The sequence below is a fragment of the Drosophila sulfurigaster genome, chromosome 2R, assembly GCF_023558435.1.
Source record: "Drosophila sulfurigaster albostrigata strain 15112-1811.04 chromosome 2R, ASM2355843v2, whole genome shotgun sequence".
Classification (NCBI taxonomy): Eukaryota; Metazoa; Arthropoda; class Insecta; order Diptera; family Drosophilidae; genus Drosophila; species Drosophila sulfurigaster.
This window is the reverse complement of record NC_084882.1, coordinates 17,688,261-17,703,620: the sequence shown is the minus strand read 5'-3', so window position 1 is coordinate 17,703,620 and position 15,360 is coordinate 17,688,261. Positions and strand designations below refer to the sequence as shown.

At 42.1% G+C, this 15,360-nt stretch overlaps 3 protein-coding genes across 5 annotated transcripts; 2 read left to right on the top strand and 1 right to left on the bottom strand.

The window, feature by feature from the left end:
- Positions 1–528: 528 nt before the first annotated feature.
- Positions 529–11,368, top strand: LOC133838606 (transcription factor mef2A). 3 transcript variants are annotated; one of them, XM_062269760.1, is made up of 3 exons: positions 529–1,361; positions 7,162–8,181; positions 8,742–10,224. In XM_062269760.1, the coding sequence occupies exons 1-3, from the start codon at positions 1,157–1,159 to the stop codon at positions 9,824–9,826; spliced, it is 2,310 nt and encodes a 769-aa protein (XP_062125744.1). In that variant the 5' UTR covers positions 529–1,156; the 3' UTR covers positions 9,827–10,224. The 3 variants fall into 3 exon arrangements, with proteins under 3 accessions (XP_062125744.1, XP_062125746.1, XP_062125745.1); XM_062269762.1 differs by lacking the exon at positions 8,742–10,224 and adding an exon at positions 10,290–11,368 and having other exon boundaries at positions 606–1,361; XM_062269761.1 differs by lacking the exon at positions 529–1,361 and adding an exon at positions 6,816–6,873 and having other exon boundaries at positions 8,742–10,231.
- On the bottom strand, positions 11,285–12,681 carry LOC133838613 (26S proteasome non-ATPase regulatory subunit 6). The gene has a single exon (XM_062269773.1). The coding sequence runs from the start codon at positions 12,568–12,570 to the stop codon at positions 11,401–11,403; it is 1,170 nt and encodes a 389-aa protein (XP_062125757.1). The 5' UTR covers positions 12,571–12,681; the 3' UTR covers positions 11,285–11,400.
- A 117-nt stretch (positions 12,682–12,798) lies between these two features.
- LOC133838611 (AP-2 complex subunit mu) lies at positions 12,799–15,036 on the top strand. The gene is made up of 3 exons (XM_062269768.1): positions 12,799–13,109; positions 13,202–13,640; positions 13,697–15,036. The coding sequence occupies exons 1-3, from the start codon at positions 12,933–12,935 to the stop codon at positions 14,392–14,394; spliced, it is 1,314 nt and encodes a 437-aa protein (XP_062125752.1). The 5' UTR covers positions 12,799–12,932; the 3' UTR covers positions 14,395–15,036.
- The last annotated feature ends 324 nt before the right edge of the window (positions 15,037–15,360 follow it).

The window sequence follows — 15,360 nt, the reverse complement described above, 5'->3', positions numbered from 1 at the left end:
GTGAGGCGTAGAGCATTTATCTACAGGGTCGGCCACATTGGCTGGTTAGAAATTTGCTTTTGGCTCTACGGTTTCAGAGCATAAGCCAGGTCGACTGCGATCAAACAGTGACTGTGAAATTTACCAATTTAGATAAGTTCTTATCAGACAGCGTTGGGTGGCCCTGTTGTGTTAAATGCCCGCGCTTCAATTATGTCTAGCGCAAAACATATCGATAATCGATTAAGATTATCGAATAATTTTTTGATCTACCCATTTTTAACTATGTTTATAACAATATTTCAATCACTATTGTATTTGCAAGCTAGTGCAGTAATATTTATCAATCAAAATTAATAACAATCTAATTGTATAGCTTATCTATTAAATGGAAATAAATTACTTAGAAATCTGTTCTGCGTATAAACAAAATTTAAAAAGTCCGCCGTTCAAATGTTCTTTTTCGTTTTACAGAACTATTGTCAGATCAGCTGTTGCTTTTGTGCGCATGATCTTGCTCTCTTTCTCTCGCGCTACTTCTATCTCACACAAATGGGGAGCGAACCGAAACGTAAACAGCGTCCGCTGCCATTTCACGCTTTTCTGATAAAAATGTTTTAAATCAAAAAGTGTTAATTAAAACCGAAATCAAAGTCAATGTGGCTGTGGACGCAGACGGTTCGTGTTTGTGCGCGTGAACAACGTCGACAAAAATAAATCGTTTGCAGCATCTGCTAAAATTAAATACTACATTTAAAAAAAAAGTTTCGCGTCAGAAGAGACGACGATTGTGAGTGCGACGGCAAATTGGCGTTTGGCGATTTTGGCGGCGCTCGTGAGCGTGCTTTTTGCATACACGTATATATGTACATATATTTTTGTGTTTATGTTCTACCTGACATTCTGTGGCATCAGTTGTGAATGTCAGCCGCAAAGTGTACGAGGCAAGAAATCACGGCCCAAAAGCAAATAAACAAGAATCATTAAAAACGGCAATAAAACACAGACTCTCGCATTCGCTCCCGCTCAACAAGCACAAGAACTTGTATATAAAAATTAAACAAACAATTACAACTGGAAGTTTTTGCTAAAAATACAATACAAGTAAAAGAAAACTTCATTTTTGCTGGCTTGGCTGTGAAACGCCGCCAACAACTGACAGACGACAACAACAACGATGGATGATGAGTTTAAGCTTTGCTGGAAGAATTTCCAGGACAACATTGCTAGCGGCTTCCAGAATCTATATGATCGTGGTGATCTGGTCGATGTGACGCTTGCATGTGATGGCAAACTGCTTCAAGCCCACAAGATCGTCTTGGCCATATGCAGTCCGTACTTCCAAGAGATATTTACAACGAATCCCTGCCAGCATCCAATCAGTAAGTACTTCCAATCCGAATAGTTGCCATATTTAAACATTGTCCACACTGTAATTATTATTGCCACGTTCTCTTCGCAAGTTGTCGATGATTTGTTTAGCAACTCGCTGCGCTTGTTGTTTGCCCAAAATGTTCACGCGGCAGTTTCAACCGCCCGCCAACAACATTCATCGACAGAGAAATTTTTATCACACTCTGACTCTGACTCTGATACTACACACAGTTCACAGTTAGTTAGTTGTCCGTTGTCCACCTGTCAGTTTATCTAAGCATGGCCGTCAGTTGTCAGTTGAGCGTTCGATATAAATCAACTTTATAATAAATTCGTTGTCACATTCAACAGTTATCAAGCGGAGATACCAACCTGGGGCACTAACATCCATTTCATTCCATTCTTTGCCCACAAATAAAACAATTTAGCCTTTATCATAAATCAGAAAATCAAACAGCATTAGCTGCAACTGTCTGATAATCCACATTGAGCATTGAGCTGTCGTTGTCGCCACGTTGTCTCCTAGATGCAGCAGGCAAACGCACATTTACATTGCCCGACAACTGCTCCTCCTCCTCCTCCTCTTCTTCCTCTTCCTCCGCCACCTCCTTCCAAGACAGTGAGACACACACACACGTGTCCCCCACTTGATAACGTGCTCCATCGATACTCCAGCAACTTCAAGTTGGGTGCGTTGCTGACCTCATCAAATGTATAACAAATGCTTAACTCAAATCAACCTACATATTGTTGTGTGCATGGACTCTGGAATAGTACTCATGGATATGATATCGCCTAACTGGCTGACTATACCTAGGACTGGTCTGGGACTGTGGGCTGTGAGCTGGGGAATGGGGACTGGGCTGGTCTGGTTAGCTCTTGTTGTACACGTCTGCTGCACGGTGGCTTTATCAGATCAAGCGGCAATAAACAACAATGTTTTATCTTTCAAGTAGCAGCAGAAATGTGCTACCTAACAACAACAAAACAAGAAGGGAATAGCAACAACACACATTTCCAAAGATAAAGAATATTAATATACGCTATAAATAATGCTTTGGGGTAAAATAATTATAAATAAACCAAGTCATAATACAACAACTGACTTAAAGGTGCTAACAAGCCAAATCATTTGGTTGTCCACGTCGTCTTCGCTTTCGTCTGCGTCTTCGATATTGTTGTTGCTGTTAGTTTTGCTGCTGGGGCGTGTTACACTTAAATAACAACAAAACAGCAGCAGCAACTACTTGTACAACAACAAAAGTCAAACATTTTATCTTTTTATCGCGTTCAACAATCATTTATTGCCCAACTGAGCAGGCAACTGGGTCCCCGGGTCTCTAACGGCACTTCTGTCCACAGGCACTCGAGCACCTTTTTTTTTTTTTTTTTTTTACCCGAGATATTGATTAGGGGACACTCTGAGGTTGCGATATGAATTGCTGTTGATATTACCTTAACCATTGTCGTCGACGTCGTTGTTGTTATTGTTGTTGTTACTGTTGTTGTTCTAGTTGTCGTTGCCGTGTCGCGATCGATATATACAAAATACTTAAAGAGCAAATGCTTTGGCCACTTCTAATATCTACGCCATTTTGTGAACCCCACTAATCCTCCAACACCTTATATGTATTATCTATGCCCGATTCGTTCGGTTTCGATCCTATCCGGTGCGATTCCGTTTAAGTTTTATTATTGGCACATTAATGGCTGGGACTGGAGTGTTTATCAGCTTTGTATTTAGTGCCTAGTACTCTGCTTTCCATGGGTATCATTCCAAATCGTAAAATAAGATTTTCAACTTATAACCATTTGGCCAGATAACACACACACACACACACAACCGCACGCACCCATTGAGACTTGGTTGGTCTCTATGGCACTTAATACACAGCCTGAAATACAATTAGCAAGTTGCCACACATACTACTACGACTACTATATATACATATATATACTATAGCCATAGCTTCCTTCTCAAGAGCTCCAGCGATCGGATCGAACTGTGCCTCTTGCTGATATTACCAACAATAAATGGAGATAATATAATATCGATCGCTGAACTTGTCGTAAATATCAAACTCAATGTTATTTTTATAGTTCTGCATGCTCTAATAGCCAAACTTAACCATGGGCGGCGCTGCCAGGAAGTGCCACCCCCTCAAAGGGGTTGCCAATTAAAATCCATCTTACTGCATGCTGCATCTCTGCGCAGATCAATCAGAGCAAAGCAAAATAATCTGCAACCCATTCGAAATATCTGTGAATCCTTTAGCTAGCTAACCCCTTTAAAAACTACGCCCTTGGCTTTAACAGGTGCTATAATTCGTTGCTTACGTATTAGACCGGGAGCACATTTTATAAGCGTATCATATAATATCAGACTTTGACATTGAGCATGTGAAATTTCATCGCGTTTATTGGGCATTTGTGTTGACAAATATTAATTTATGAGTCAAACGGCAGTAGCAACAAATAGATTTACTTATCGCCCCCCGCTCTTAATTCCTTGGTTAATACCCAAACAACTTGATATTCTTAAGCCAAGATATGCATAAACTTGAATGGGCCACACAGCATTGTAAACTATAATAGTTATCAAGCGCTGTGAATTTTTGTGCCTCAGTTGATATAATCAGTATTTTAATAATCCTCGCATGATTAATTTTAATTGCATTTAGATGTGGTAAGAAATCAATATCTGCTAGATTGTTAGTATGTTGTATCCTTCTTAAGTTTGAAGGAAACCAGATTTGGTTTCATAGATTATATTCTGCGCTATATTTTTTTAAACCAAGAATAAACATTCTTGTTTCTTATTGTTGTTTTCAAATTTCTTATTTGCTGATAGGAATTTAGAAACAATTTTCTTATTTTCTAGAATTTGTTTTCAAATTTCTCAGAAATTTATTATCCAATTAGAAAGTGAAGATACAAAAATTTGCTTATTTCAAAACGCTTTTAAACAGATTTTAACTCAATTTTTTTATTTCTTATCTAAAGTTTACTTTAATTTATTGAAAATTACCCATATACATATAACCATATATATATAAATAATTTAAATAAAATTTCCCCGGCATAAATCTACTTATATTTTTAAATTAATTTAACTAAAAATCCCTTTTCATAATTCCATCTTCAATAACAAGTATTTTTGTTTTATCCCTATTATTTTCATTAATATTTCTGCTTTATCAGATGATCTCGTTTAATTAAAATAATAAATTATAATTTCGTAATTTGAGTAGATAATCCCTTAATGGTGATAATATCCAACGAAATTTATCCTAAATGGTCTACGTGATATGTATCATATTGCAAATGGTCGCCACTTGATGGGGTTTCTCTCACCACGTTTTATCAGGTTGCAGTAAAGTTTCGCTAGGTCTAGGCACTAGCAATCACACACAAACAACACAAATAGCAACTACTCGATTCGACTAATATGGCGTTTATAGATAACATTCATTTGTTAATGTTTGTGTGTCGACATTGTCGAAATGCGACAGCCCACTCCACGGGTCTGGCTGGTAGAGAAACAAAAAAAACAAAACCTATTGGCGTTCTGATTCGATAAACATTTATCATAATCATAAAATAAAAAATATTGGTTCGAAAGCGATCGATTCGACTGCAATCTTATTGGTTGTTGCTTCTCAAGTGGGCGTGGACGTTGTTCCTCATGGGTGTCGTCGGCAAACAAAAGTATTATAGTTTTTATAGAATAGAAATCTCGCTCTTAAATATCAAATACAAGTGTGTCTATATACCAAGCCATATAGTACTATAAATATAAGTATCGTAGCTGATTGCTCCACATGGCGCCGAGCTCAAGATCTGAGTCGAGCTGAGCTGTTGTGATGTTGTGATGTGCGATATCAGTAGAGATCAGCGGGGTTCAAACATAAAAACAGACATGATTCGAAATAAGTAATAATATTTTTAAGCAAACAACCAACCCAGACAACACAGAATTGTTGATCGTTCGTTGATCGGCTGCGGCGGCAATCCGGAGCAAGATGCCCCGAATTCTACATTCTGTAGTCGTTGGTTTGCTGCTTTTGGATGTGCTCCTTATCAACAGGGCACGCCGTACGCGTATTTATCACGTTTTCCGTGAACTTTTGACAAAAGTTTATCTACAGCTTCAGATTCGAACATTCGGACAGTCTTCGTTTTGTGTCTCTCACTTTCTGTATATGTATCTGTATTTGTGTCGGTCTCTGTGTCTCTATAGATCTCTTTGTGCTGTGTCAGCTTGTCCTATCTTCTATCCATGTCACCGTCTCTATCTCGTATTTGAATTGTATCTGTAGCTATAGACAAATATTGTATTGCATCTACAATCTATTGTATAACAAGTTAATATTTATCGCTGATAACAACAGATCGTTAATAGATCGATACTATACATTTTAGAATAAATACATTTTATATTTTGTAGTGATTTCGAGCAAGTACGAAACGATTAGCTGCATAACGATCCAGTCTCCGTATCTATATCAGGATCATCAGTCAAGCACATGAGATTTGAGTGCTTTTTATTTTAGATCGATGAGGGTTACAAAAAGCACATATGTATGTTTACTTGTTGTACTAGGTATAACACTCGGATTTTGATCTTTGCAATACAAACACGGACATGGCGACGCACAGATACGACTAACAGATAGGGGAATATGGGCATTATGTAGACGTCGGAAGGCATCGGGGCGGGATGACAGCGGGCGTCGCACGGTCAGATTAAGCAACAGACGGACGGACGGACCGACGGATGGACAGTCAAGCCGTCGATTTCATATATAGTCACTTGTTATTGAGAACAAGCGATAATATTGTTTTTTTAACTAGATGTTGATGCTGTGATGCCCGGTGCCTGAATATTGAGCTGCCACAGTAGCACGAATCTAGTGTTTACGATTCGAATTCAGCTTAGAATATGTTCCCATTGTCATAAGTAAACTAGTTCTTCAGCTTTTAAGTTATTATTAGAAAAGTTCGCTTTCTATACATATCTCATATCTCTCTCATATGAATACGGATAAATATATTATGCAATTGTTGCAATAAAATCTGATATAATAACTACATCATATTGAATCTACAATATTATAAAATCTGTTTAAAAGTAGTGGTTACAAAATTAAATTTGAACGCAAAATTACTATCTTTAGTTTCACGATATATTTCTAAAATTAACATTTCGAATTCATATTCTGCATAGAAGTGAAGTTCATTCCAATAAATTCTTTGAACTGCAAGTAGGGAAAAAGAATGTCTTTTACGATTTCATCTTATATTGATTTCTAATTCGATCTTTTCTTATTGACCCAGTTTATGCCTGGCTCAGATCAAAGCTATGCACACCACTGTGCAAAAGAGCAGCAGCCGGGACAGTTTCATAGGCCGTGTCGCAAGGCAGCGCCAGTTGAAGCTTCAGTTGCTGTTGCTGCTGCTGTTGCTGATGATATGACATGCTACTTGCTACTTGTATTTATTTCATAATTATTGCTTCTGGTACTGTACCGCTGGCTGCTTGTGTTGTTGAGTTTATATTTAAGTTTTTCAGATTTCTTATCGTAGATGTTTTTATGTATTGATTTAGTATTTGAACGTACAGATGATAACATCTCCACTATGAATGTGACCTCCTTTCATTATAATAATGTTTTCGTCGCTCACACTCACACAGTGAGATAATACAATTTAATGAATACTAAACTAATATGATTAATAGTCTTAATAAGAATTTATTAAAGATTCACTCTAAACCTTTTTGTAATACTTGCCTTCACCTTTTTGCAGTCATACTCAAAGATGTGAGCTTCAACATTATGTGCGAGCTGCTGGAGTTCATGTATCAAGGTGTTGTGAATGTGAAGCACACGGAGTTGCAATCGTTCATGAAGATTGGTCAGCTGCTGCAGATTAAGGGACTGGCAACCAATTCGAACACTTCACCCGGCTCCAGCGGATCAGAGAAGTCAGCTAGTCAATTGACAAATGCCGCCGGCGATGAGCCCCACAACAGCAGCAGCAACAGCAGCAATCACAATGTCAGCAACAGCACCAATAACAACACTCCCAGCAATAACAACAACAACAGCAGCAGCACCAAAACGGAAGCGGAACATAATGACTCCAAGAACAGCACACAGAGCAATTCACGCACTTCGACAGCATCGCCAAATGGTTGTCGCACCTCCATCAGCGATCCAGGGAGTCATCTCTTTGCGCCCGGCAAGCGTTTAGCTCCTGCTGAATTCAGCAGCGATTCGCTATCGATTTACTCACGTAAACAATTCCGTCGCTCGCTGACGGAACATTCCGGCGCCGGTTGCAGCGAGAGCGGCGACAATGCAGATGCGGCCAGCATGGAGAATGCCCTGAATTCGGACGAGTTCTTTATGCCACCCATACCGCAGATCTCGATGGTCGAATCACGCTACGATCTGGGCAGCCTAAAGCGCGAGGGCGACAATCATCACGGTGCTGTTGCTGGCCCAGGTAGCGGCAGTGCATCCTCGTCGTCGACCTCGGTGGGTTCGCTGCGCAATCCCTTTGTGCCTGCATTCAATCTGGACTACAACAACTTCTACAAGCCGGGCAACAGCAGCAGCAGCGGCGGCGCCAGCAGTTCCAACAATGTGCCTGGTCTTGGCGTGAGCGGAGTTGGCGTCGGTGCTGGCAGTAATAATGGCAGCAACAACAACAGCAACAGTCTGGGCATCAATGTTGGTGGCCCGGCCACTGAGTATCCCAACGAACTGTATATGCCCAGCGACTACTCCAAGAACTTTGCCAATCACATGGACATTCCGTCAAGTAGGTGACGCCACTTGGCATCTTCTATGTTTGCCTCATCCACATCACTCTTTCTCTCTCTGATCATCTCTGTTGCATGCCTCTTTGTTGTGGGCGCTCATCTTCATACTGATTTTAATTTTGTGGTTTAAGGGTTTGCATGCCACTCCATTAACAACAACTTAACGCCTCATGTCCCAGCTGTTACTAATCCCACCGACAACAACTAGTGATATAACATTGGTTTAACACAGGGATGGAAACCTGGTGTGGATCTCTGTTTTGGTGGTGTGGTTTCCATCTCTGGATTAACCACAGTAGTTAGTATGTCTAGCTTGCTGCCTGGACATTTGCTTTGCTGACTCCTCTACTCCGACCCTTCCAGTCTTCCCCCTTGTCCACTTTTGCAAATTCCCTGAGGCGTTTGTCGCTCAATCCTTGTACATAACATACGTTCAAGCATTTTCGGTTACTTCCTCCCCCTTCCACCCACCCCCCAAAAGACTTGCCCACTAATGTTCCATAATGTTGTTGTACGTATATTTGTTGCGGACGCTGCATTCTCCGGATCCTGCATTCAGATGGCAGCAACATGGTGATGCTGTCCACCACCTCGCTGCTGCATGGCAATTGCGTTTTCAATCGCAACAACACCGTTGCCACGCAGCAGGGCATGAAGACCTACTGGCTGTGCAAATCGTATCGCATCAGCATGTGCCGTGCCCGCTGCATCACTCACCTCGGACGCATTATATCCGCCACTGGTGTCCACAATCATTTGCCGCACATGCGCGGCGGCAGCGCTGGCGCTGTTGGTGCTTGCAACGCCAACAACACACCGAACAGCAGCAGCAGTGGCAACAACAGCGGCTCTTCCTCAACGACCATCACACCCAATCCGAATCCTGGCCAGACCAGCTACAGCATCTCCGATGGCAGTCACATAATCACACCATCAACATCTGGCGTAGAAGCCAATCACGCGAATACGGCGAGCGGTCGTCTAGGCAGCAATTTGTTCGCCAACCAGACGCCACCATCGCCAGCTTTGCCTGGCGGACATCATGGGAGTTTAGGCGCGAATTCGGTGCATCATCACCATCATCATCACTTGACGCAATCGCTGCCCAATCTGCTGGTGCAACATCACACGGCGCACGGCAGCAGCATGGAGCAGCACGGCATGGTGGGTGGCAGTGGTCCACCTCCGCCACAGCCGCCGCCGGCTTCGTCTTCGTCGAGCAACAGCGTCATACAGAACATTATGCACAATCCCAATCTGATGCATTTACCCATGCAGTCGCATCCACATCACCATCACCAGCAACAACAGCAGCAGCAGCAACACTCGCCACATGCGCAGCATCATCTGGAATTGAGTGCGGGCTCGGTGCTCTTGCCACTTTCTCCAGCACATATGCAACAAAGTCCGCAGTCGAATCGTAGCAGTCACTCCATGCATGCCACCGAATCGCCGCTGGGCATGAAGAGTCCTCCACCACCGCCACCGCAAACACAGTCAGTAGAAGCGGATCAACAGCAACATGTGGACATCAACGCAAGTGCCGATGGAAGTGCAGAGAGTGCGGCGACAACAGCGCATGTGATTGATTCCATAACGATATCGCCGGGCAGCGGTCACAATTTCAAGATCGAGAACATCTAAGGAATGCATCTAGTTAATAAGCAGCAAATGATTTATTATTTATTGCGGCTGGAGCCGCTTAGTTAGTGTTTTTAGATGAAATTTCAATACTACTTGATTGACTTGATTTTTGTTTTTATGTATGTATTGTATATACATAATGATATTTGTATAAGTATTTGTGAAAATGCAAATGAAACACATAAGTATATTGCAACAACGACTTGGGTTCTCTTATGGCACAGTGTGGCTGGCACCGTGTGGCAGGTAAGTTAGGTAGGTTACCTCATGGGATCTATCTGCATGAGACGCAACAATTAATGGGGATCTCATTTGTGAATGTCCTGACATCAAACATAACTCTCTCATTTAGACCTAGATAATAGATAAGCCTTAGCTTACTCATACAAACACACACACACAAAACTCTACACACACACACTCACACATACGCTCAATCCTGCCAATCTTGTGTATATTATAGTCGCACCCGGCGAGCACTGGTTTCAAGGCAAGCTCGAGTTTATGCTGAGTCAGCGTGGCAAACCGTTGCTCGTCCACGATGGTCACACGTTTGGCATTCAATACGTGCGCAAGGATAAGAAATACTGGCAGTGCAATTTGTCGCGCAAATTCAATTGCAAAGCACGCGTCACCACCACGGACACCGGCGAGATCATTGTGACGAACAACGAGCATTGCCACACGGAGATACGTCAGCATTTGCGCAAGGATTACCAGCGCAACAAGGTCATGATGAATGCACTGATTAATCTGAGCACAAATCGTTTTGCCGACTTGCGTCGACACAATCTGGTGGGCTTAGCCGGTCTGCCCACCATGGTGCCCAGCGCTCTTGCCCAGGGTTCGCCCAATATCGATGAGGTTGTACAAAATTTACATGATCTGGCCAAGGCCTCGGCGGAACAGCAGCAGCGGGCACATGAGGAGGCACTTAAATATGAAAACGATGAACAGCCCCTGGACTGTGGTATGCGTAATTCGGCAGCACTGGAAGATATGGCCCGAACTTTTATGGCCAATAATAACAACAACAAAACGGCTGAAAACGATAACAATAATATTGAAAATGATTTGACCAAGGAGAGTAATGAATGGAAATGCAAAAATGAGGGCGACGACTCGCATCGATAGCTCTATTGTTCAAATGTTTGAACGCATCGCGCGCACACAGCGTTGCATTTACGATAGCGATAACAATGACAGCAAGTTCAGATAAGTAAACGCCATCTGGCGCATTTCATGCGTACTTTCGCTTTGGCGGTTCTGACTTAAATTTTAAACAAGAAAAACCAGATTAAGTACAAAAAACGGAAAAGCATGCAATAATACTCAAATAACAAGACACAGCGATACCAAACAAATTCCAAAGAATTTAGATAATTAACCAACGCAAATGTAATTGTACATTTGTTTAGCGAATTTAAGAATATGCAACTTTTTGCTTCAAGACAATAATTAAAGACAATTATATCGTTTTATGTAATGTTAGTTTTACAATGTAATTACTTGAATTTTTTAATAAATTTTTATGTTCTTGGGTGTGAGTGTGTTCTATGTTCTATGTATGCTCCTTAAATATTTATAACACGGCTGAGCTTCTGGATGCGATTAAGCAACAGATCACCCTGCTTAATGGTCGCCTGATACTGCCAGTTCTTGTTGTCGGGTCGATTCGTCTCCACAATGCCGCCCACACGATCCACCTTGGCATGCAAACGGCCAGCCGCAATGAAACGTGCCAACTCCTGGTCGATGTAGTCTACAGTGACGCCAAATGCCTCCGCCATGTACTGCAAAGTGAGCGAGCGATATGATTCCAGCAGCTGGGTGTAGCCCAGAATGCGCATTTCACGCACATAATAACGATAATGGGGATGAACAAGATAATCCGAACGAAGCTGCTTCTCCACCTGGGCCAAGTGCACATAGAACTGTTCGTACTGGCAGTTGAAAAGCGAGAACAAAAACTGCTTCACATCGGGCAGGCCATGCAGAACTTCCTGTATTTCCGATCCTTTGACTACTTTTTCGCGCAGTTCATTGCGCGGCAACGCAATCATGGACACATACACGGTGTAACGCACAAATGTGGGGTAATCCATCAATTCGTACGAGGTGAAGGTGCTGACGGTGTCCAGGAAGAAAGTGGCAGCTGCCTTAAAGTCGCGCACAGCCACAGAATAGATGCCCTGATAGACCTTGAGACGATTACGACGATCCCAGTCGCCGCCCTCCTCGATCAGATACTTTGCCTTGTCGATATTGCGAGTTATCAAATCATGATCCAAGTAGAAGAGTCCCAAGCGAATCAGATGGAAAACAATGTCCAGACGATGACCCAATGACACAGTCTTCTCATAGGTTTTGCGAAAGGCGGTCTCGGCAGCTGCCTTATCGCCAATGCGACACAAATACTCTGATTTCTTGAGGTTGGCCTCACGCACCTCCATCTCGCCCAGATTCTTTTCTGCATCCTCGATGGCGGCATCCAACTGCTCAATGTCAATGCGGTTCTGCTCGCGCATTCTTGCCAGTAGGTCTTTGTCCGTATTCCAGTTCAGCTCGGTGCAAATATGCTCGTACCACGGAGCCATATTATCGGCTCGTATGGCGTCTAGCAATTTTGACTTGAGGGCAGCATCTTGTTTGTGCTCGGCCAGCGTTAGCAGGAACTTTGTTTGTGCCAGCTCCAAGTTGGGGTTCTTCTCCAGACCCTGTTCTTCAAGGTTTTCGGTAGGCATATTTATTTTTATTTATAAATTATACGACACGACTGTTTCAAACAGAGAAATATTTTGCGTATGAAAATGAATTGTTTTTGTCAAAGCAGCAGAGTCATGTACGAACTAAAGTTGGCTGCGCTTCAATTACAGTGTTGGTTAAAAAAGTTAGTGAATTAGGCAGTATCGATAAGTGCGATAAGGTGCGATAACTGTGTGTGTATCGGAAAAAGGGGAGGGCGAGAGCAATTGATTTTTTTTGTGGAAAAGTGGAAAAATTAGTGGCACCAAATTAGCGGAAAACTCTCATTAACAGCCAGATAAAATTGTTCTGAGAAGGAAGTTGAATAGCAAGAGCGTTTCGGCAGCAGACGGTGCACACAATGATTGGTGGTTTGTTCGTTTACAACCACAAGGGTGAGGTTTTAATCTCCCGTGTTTATCGCGATGACATCGGACGCAATGCCGTGGACGCCTTTCGGGTCAACGTCATCCATGCTCGCCAGCAAGTGCGTTCGCCAGTGACCAACATTGCGAGGACCAGCTTCTTCCACATTAAGGTATTTATTTGCCACGTCAACCGGATGTCTTGTTTACCGAGAGTCGTCACAATCACTAAGCAAACTTACGCCTCTTATTTTGTGTTTTTTAGCGTGCCAACATTTGGTTGGCTGCGGTCACCAAGCAGAATGTAAATGCTGCCATGGTATTTGAGTTCTTGCTGAAGATCATTGAGGTGATGCAGTCTTACTTTGGCAAGATCTCCGAGGAGAACATCAAGAACAACTTTGTGCTCATCTATGAGCTGCTGGACGAGATCTTAGATTTCGGCTATCCCCAAAATACGGATTCCGGCACTCTGAAGACGTTCATCACACAGCAGGGCATCAAGTCGGCCACCAAGGAAGAGCAGATGCAAATAACTTCGCAGGTCACCGGCCAAATTGGATGGAGACGCGAGGGCATCAAGTATCGACGCAATGAGCTGTTCCTCGATGTGTTGGAGTATGTGAATCTGTTGATGAGTCCGCAGGGTCAGGTGCTGTCCGCTCACGTCGCCGGCAAGGTGGTCATGAAATCGTACTTGTCAGGTGAGTCTCTAAACTAACTGAATTTGCTGTAGTTATTAATTATAATTCGTTTTCAGGCATGCCGGAGTGCAAGTTTGGCATCAATGACAAAATCGTTATGGAGTCCAAGGGCCGCGGACTTTCGGGCAATTCGGAAGCTGAAACATCGCGCTCTGGCAAGCCAGTGGTCGTGATTGACGATTGCCAGTTCCATCAGTGCGTTAAGCTGAGCAAATTCGAGACGGAGCATTCGATTAGTTTTATACCGCCGGACGGTGAATTTGAGCTGATGCGCTATCGCACAACAAAAGACATTTCATTGCCATTCCGTGTCATACCGCTGGTGCGCGAAGTGGGACGCACAAAGATGGAGGTAAAGGTTGTGCTCAAGTCGAACTTTAAGCCATCGCTGCTGGGCCAGAAGATCGAGGTGAAAATTCCAACGCCCCTCAATACATCGGGCGTGCAACTGATTTGCCTCAAAGGCAAGGCCAAGTACAAGGCATCGGAGAATGCGATCGTTTGGAAAATCAAACGCATGGCGGGCATGAAGGAAACTCAACTGTCGGCGGAAATTGAGCTGCTGGAGACGGATACCAAAAAGAAATGGACACGTCCACCGATTTCCATGAATTTCGAGGTGCCATTTGCACCGTCTGGCTTCAAAGTACGCTATCTTAAAGTGTTCGAGCCTAAGATTAACTACTCCGATCACGATGTGGTCAAATGGGTGCGCTATATTGGACGCAGCGGACTGTATGAGACGCGTTGTTAAAGGATAAGCAAGTGCGACTCCCAAAAGCAATCGAGCAAGTGGACGACATTATATATATTAATAATAATAATAATAATATGTTGAATTTAAAAGAAAAAACGGAAGAAAAAAACAGATGGAAAAACGATTACCATTCGTACGTTATTGGAAGTTTCATCAATCAAATTGAACAAAATGTTGTCTCGTATTCCAAAATTAGTTCTTCAGCAAGGGCAAATTAATCAACTACAAAGTTATTTGATTAATTGTCCCATCCTATAATGCATATAAGTATGATGCACATCTCTATGCCTGTAAAACATACATACCATTATTTACAAAAAAAAAAACTATTATTTACAACTATGTATTTTATATTGTAATCATATTGTTTATAATACGCCCTGGCGCGCGTCTCAAATCTCACGCTCATGTTTTCTACTTTTTACTTCTAATTATCATTTGTATTATTAACTTAAACAAAAAGGCAAAACAAAACAAAATATATACAAACATACATATTATTCTTGTGTATTTAGTAGACCAAACAAACAAATCCTGTCTGTCACTCAATGCTAATAATAATATTGATATTCAAAGTGTTAATAATAATAATATTCGAATTGTTTAAATGAATAAATAGCATGATATATATACAACAAACTATGTGCTATCAAGTTGTGGCCCACATCTCGTTTAATTATCTATAAGAGAAATGCATTTTGTAGATTATTGCTGTGACTTTTATTATGTATTGAAATGCCGGCAAAACATAAAATTTAATTAACGGTCGGGTGACGAATACATACTCAGTCATTTTGTCATTTGCATGTGTGTGTGTGCTGCGTACCAACTGGTGCCGCTTAACCACGGTATCTAACTCACACACACACACACTTTCAACTCACATACGCCGATGTTTCTATGTGTGGGTAAGTAGTTTACACTATCTGTGGAAACTTTCGTTGTACAAAGTTCAGATTTGAT

Bases quoted from the DNA above. Each gene is read 5' to 3' on its own strand.
- LOC133838606 (XM_062269760.1), top strand. From the start codon at position 1,157: ATGGATGATGAGTTTAAGCTTTGCTGGAAGAATTTCCAGGACAACATT. The intron at 1,362-7,161 runs GTAAGTACTTCC...ACCTTTTTGCAG, and splicing joins TCCCTGCCAGCATCCAATCA to TCATACTCAAAGATGTGAGC. The intron at 8,182-8,741 runs GTAGGTGACGCC...TCCTGCATTCAG, and splicing joins TCACATGGACATTCCGTCAA to ATGGCAGCAACATGGTGATG.
- LOC133838613 (XM_062269773.1), bottom strand. From the start codon at position 12,570: ATGCCTACCGAAAACCTTGAAGAACAGGGTCTGGAGAAGAACCCCAAC.
- LOC133838611 (XM_062269768.1), top strand. From the start codon at position 12,933: ATGATTGGTGGTTTGTTCGTTTACAACCACAAGGGTGAGGTTTTAATC. The intron at 13,110-13,201 runs GTATTTATTTGC...TGTGTTTTTTAG, and splicing joins CCAGCTTCTTCCACATTAAG to CGTGCCAACATTTGGTTGGC. The intron at 13,641-13,696 runs GTGAGTCTCTAA...ATTCGTTTTCAG, and splicing joins CATGAAATCGTACTTGTCAG to GCATGCCGGAGTGCAAGTTT.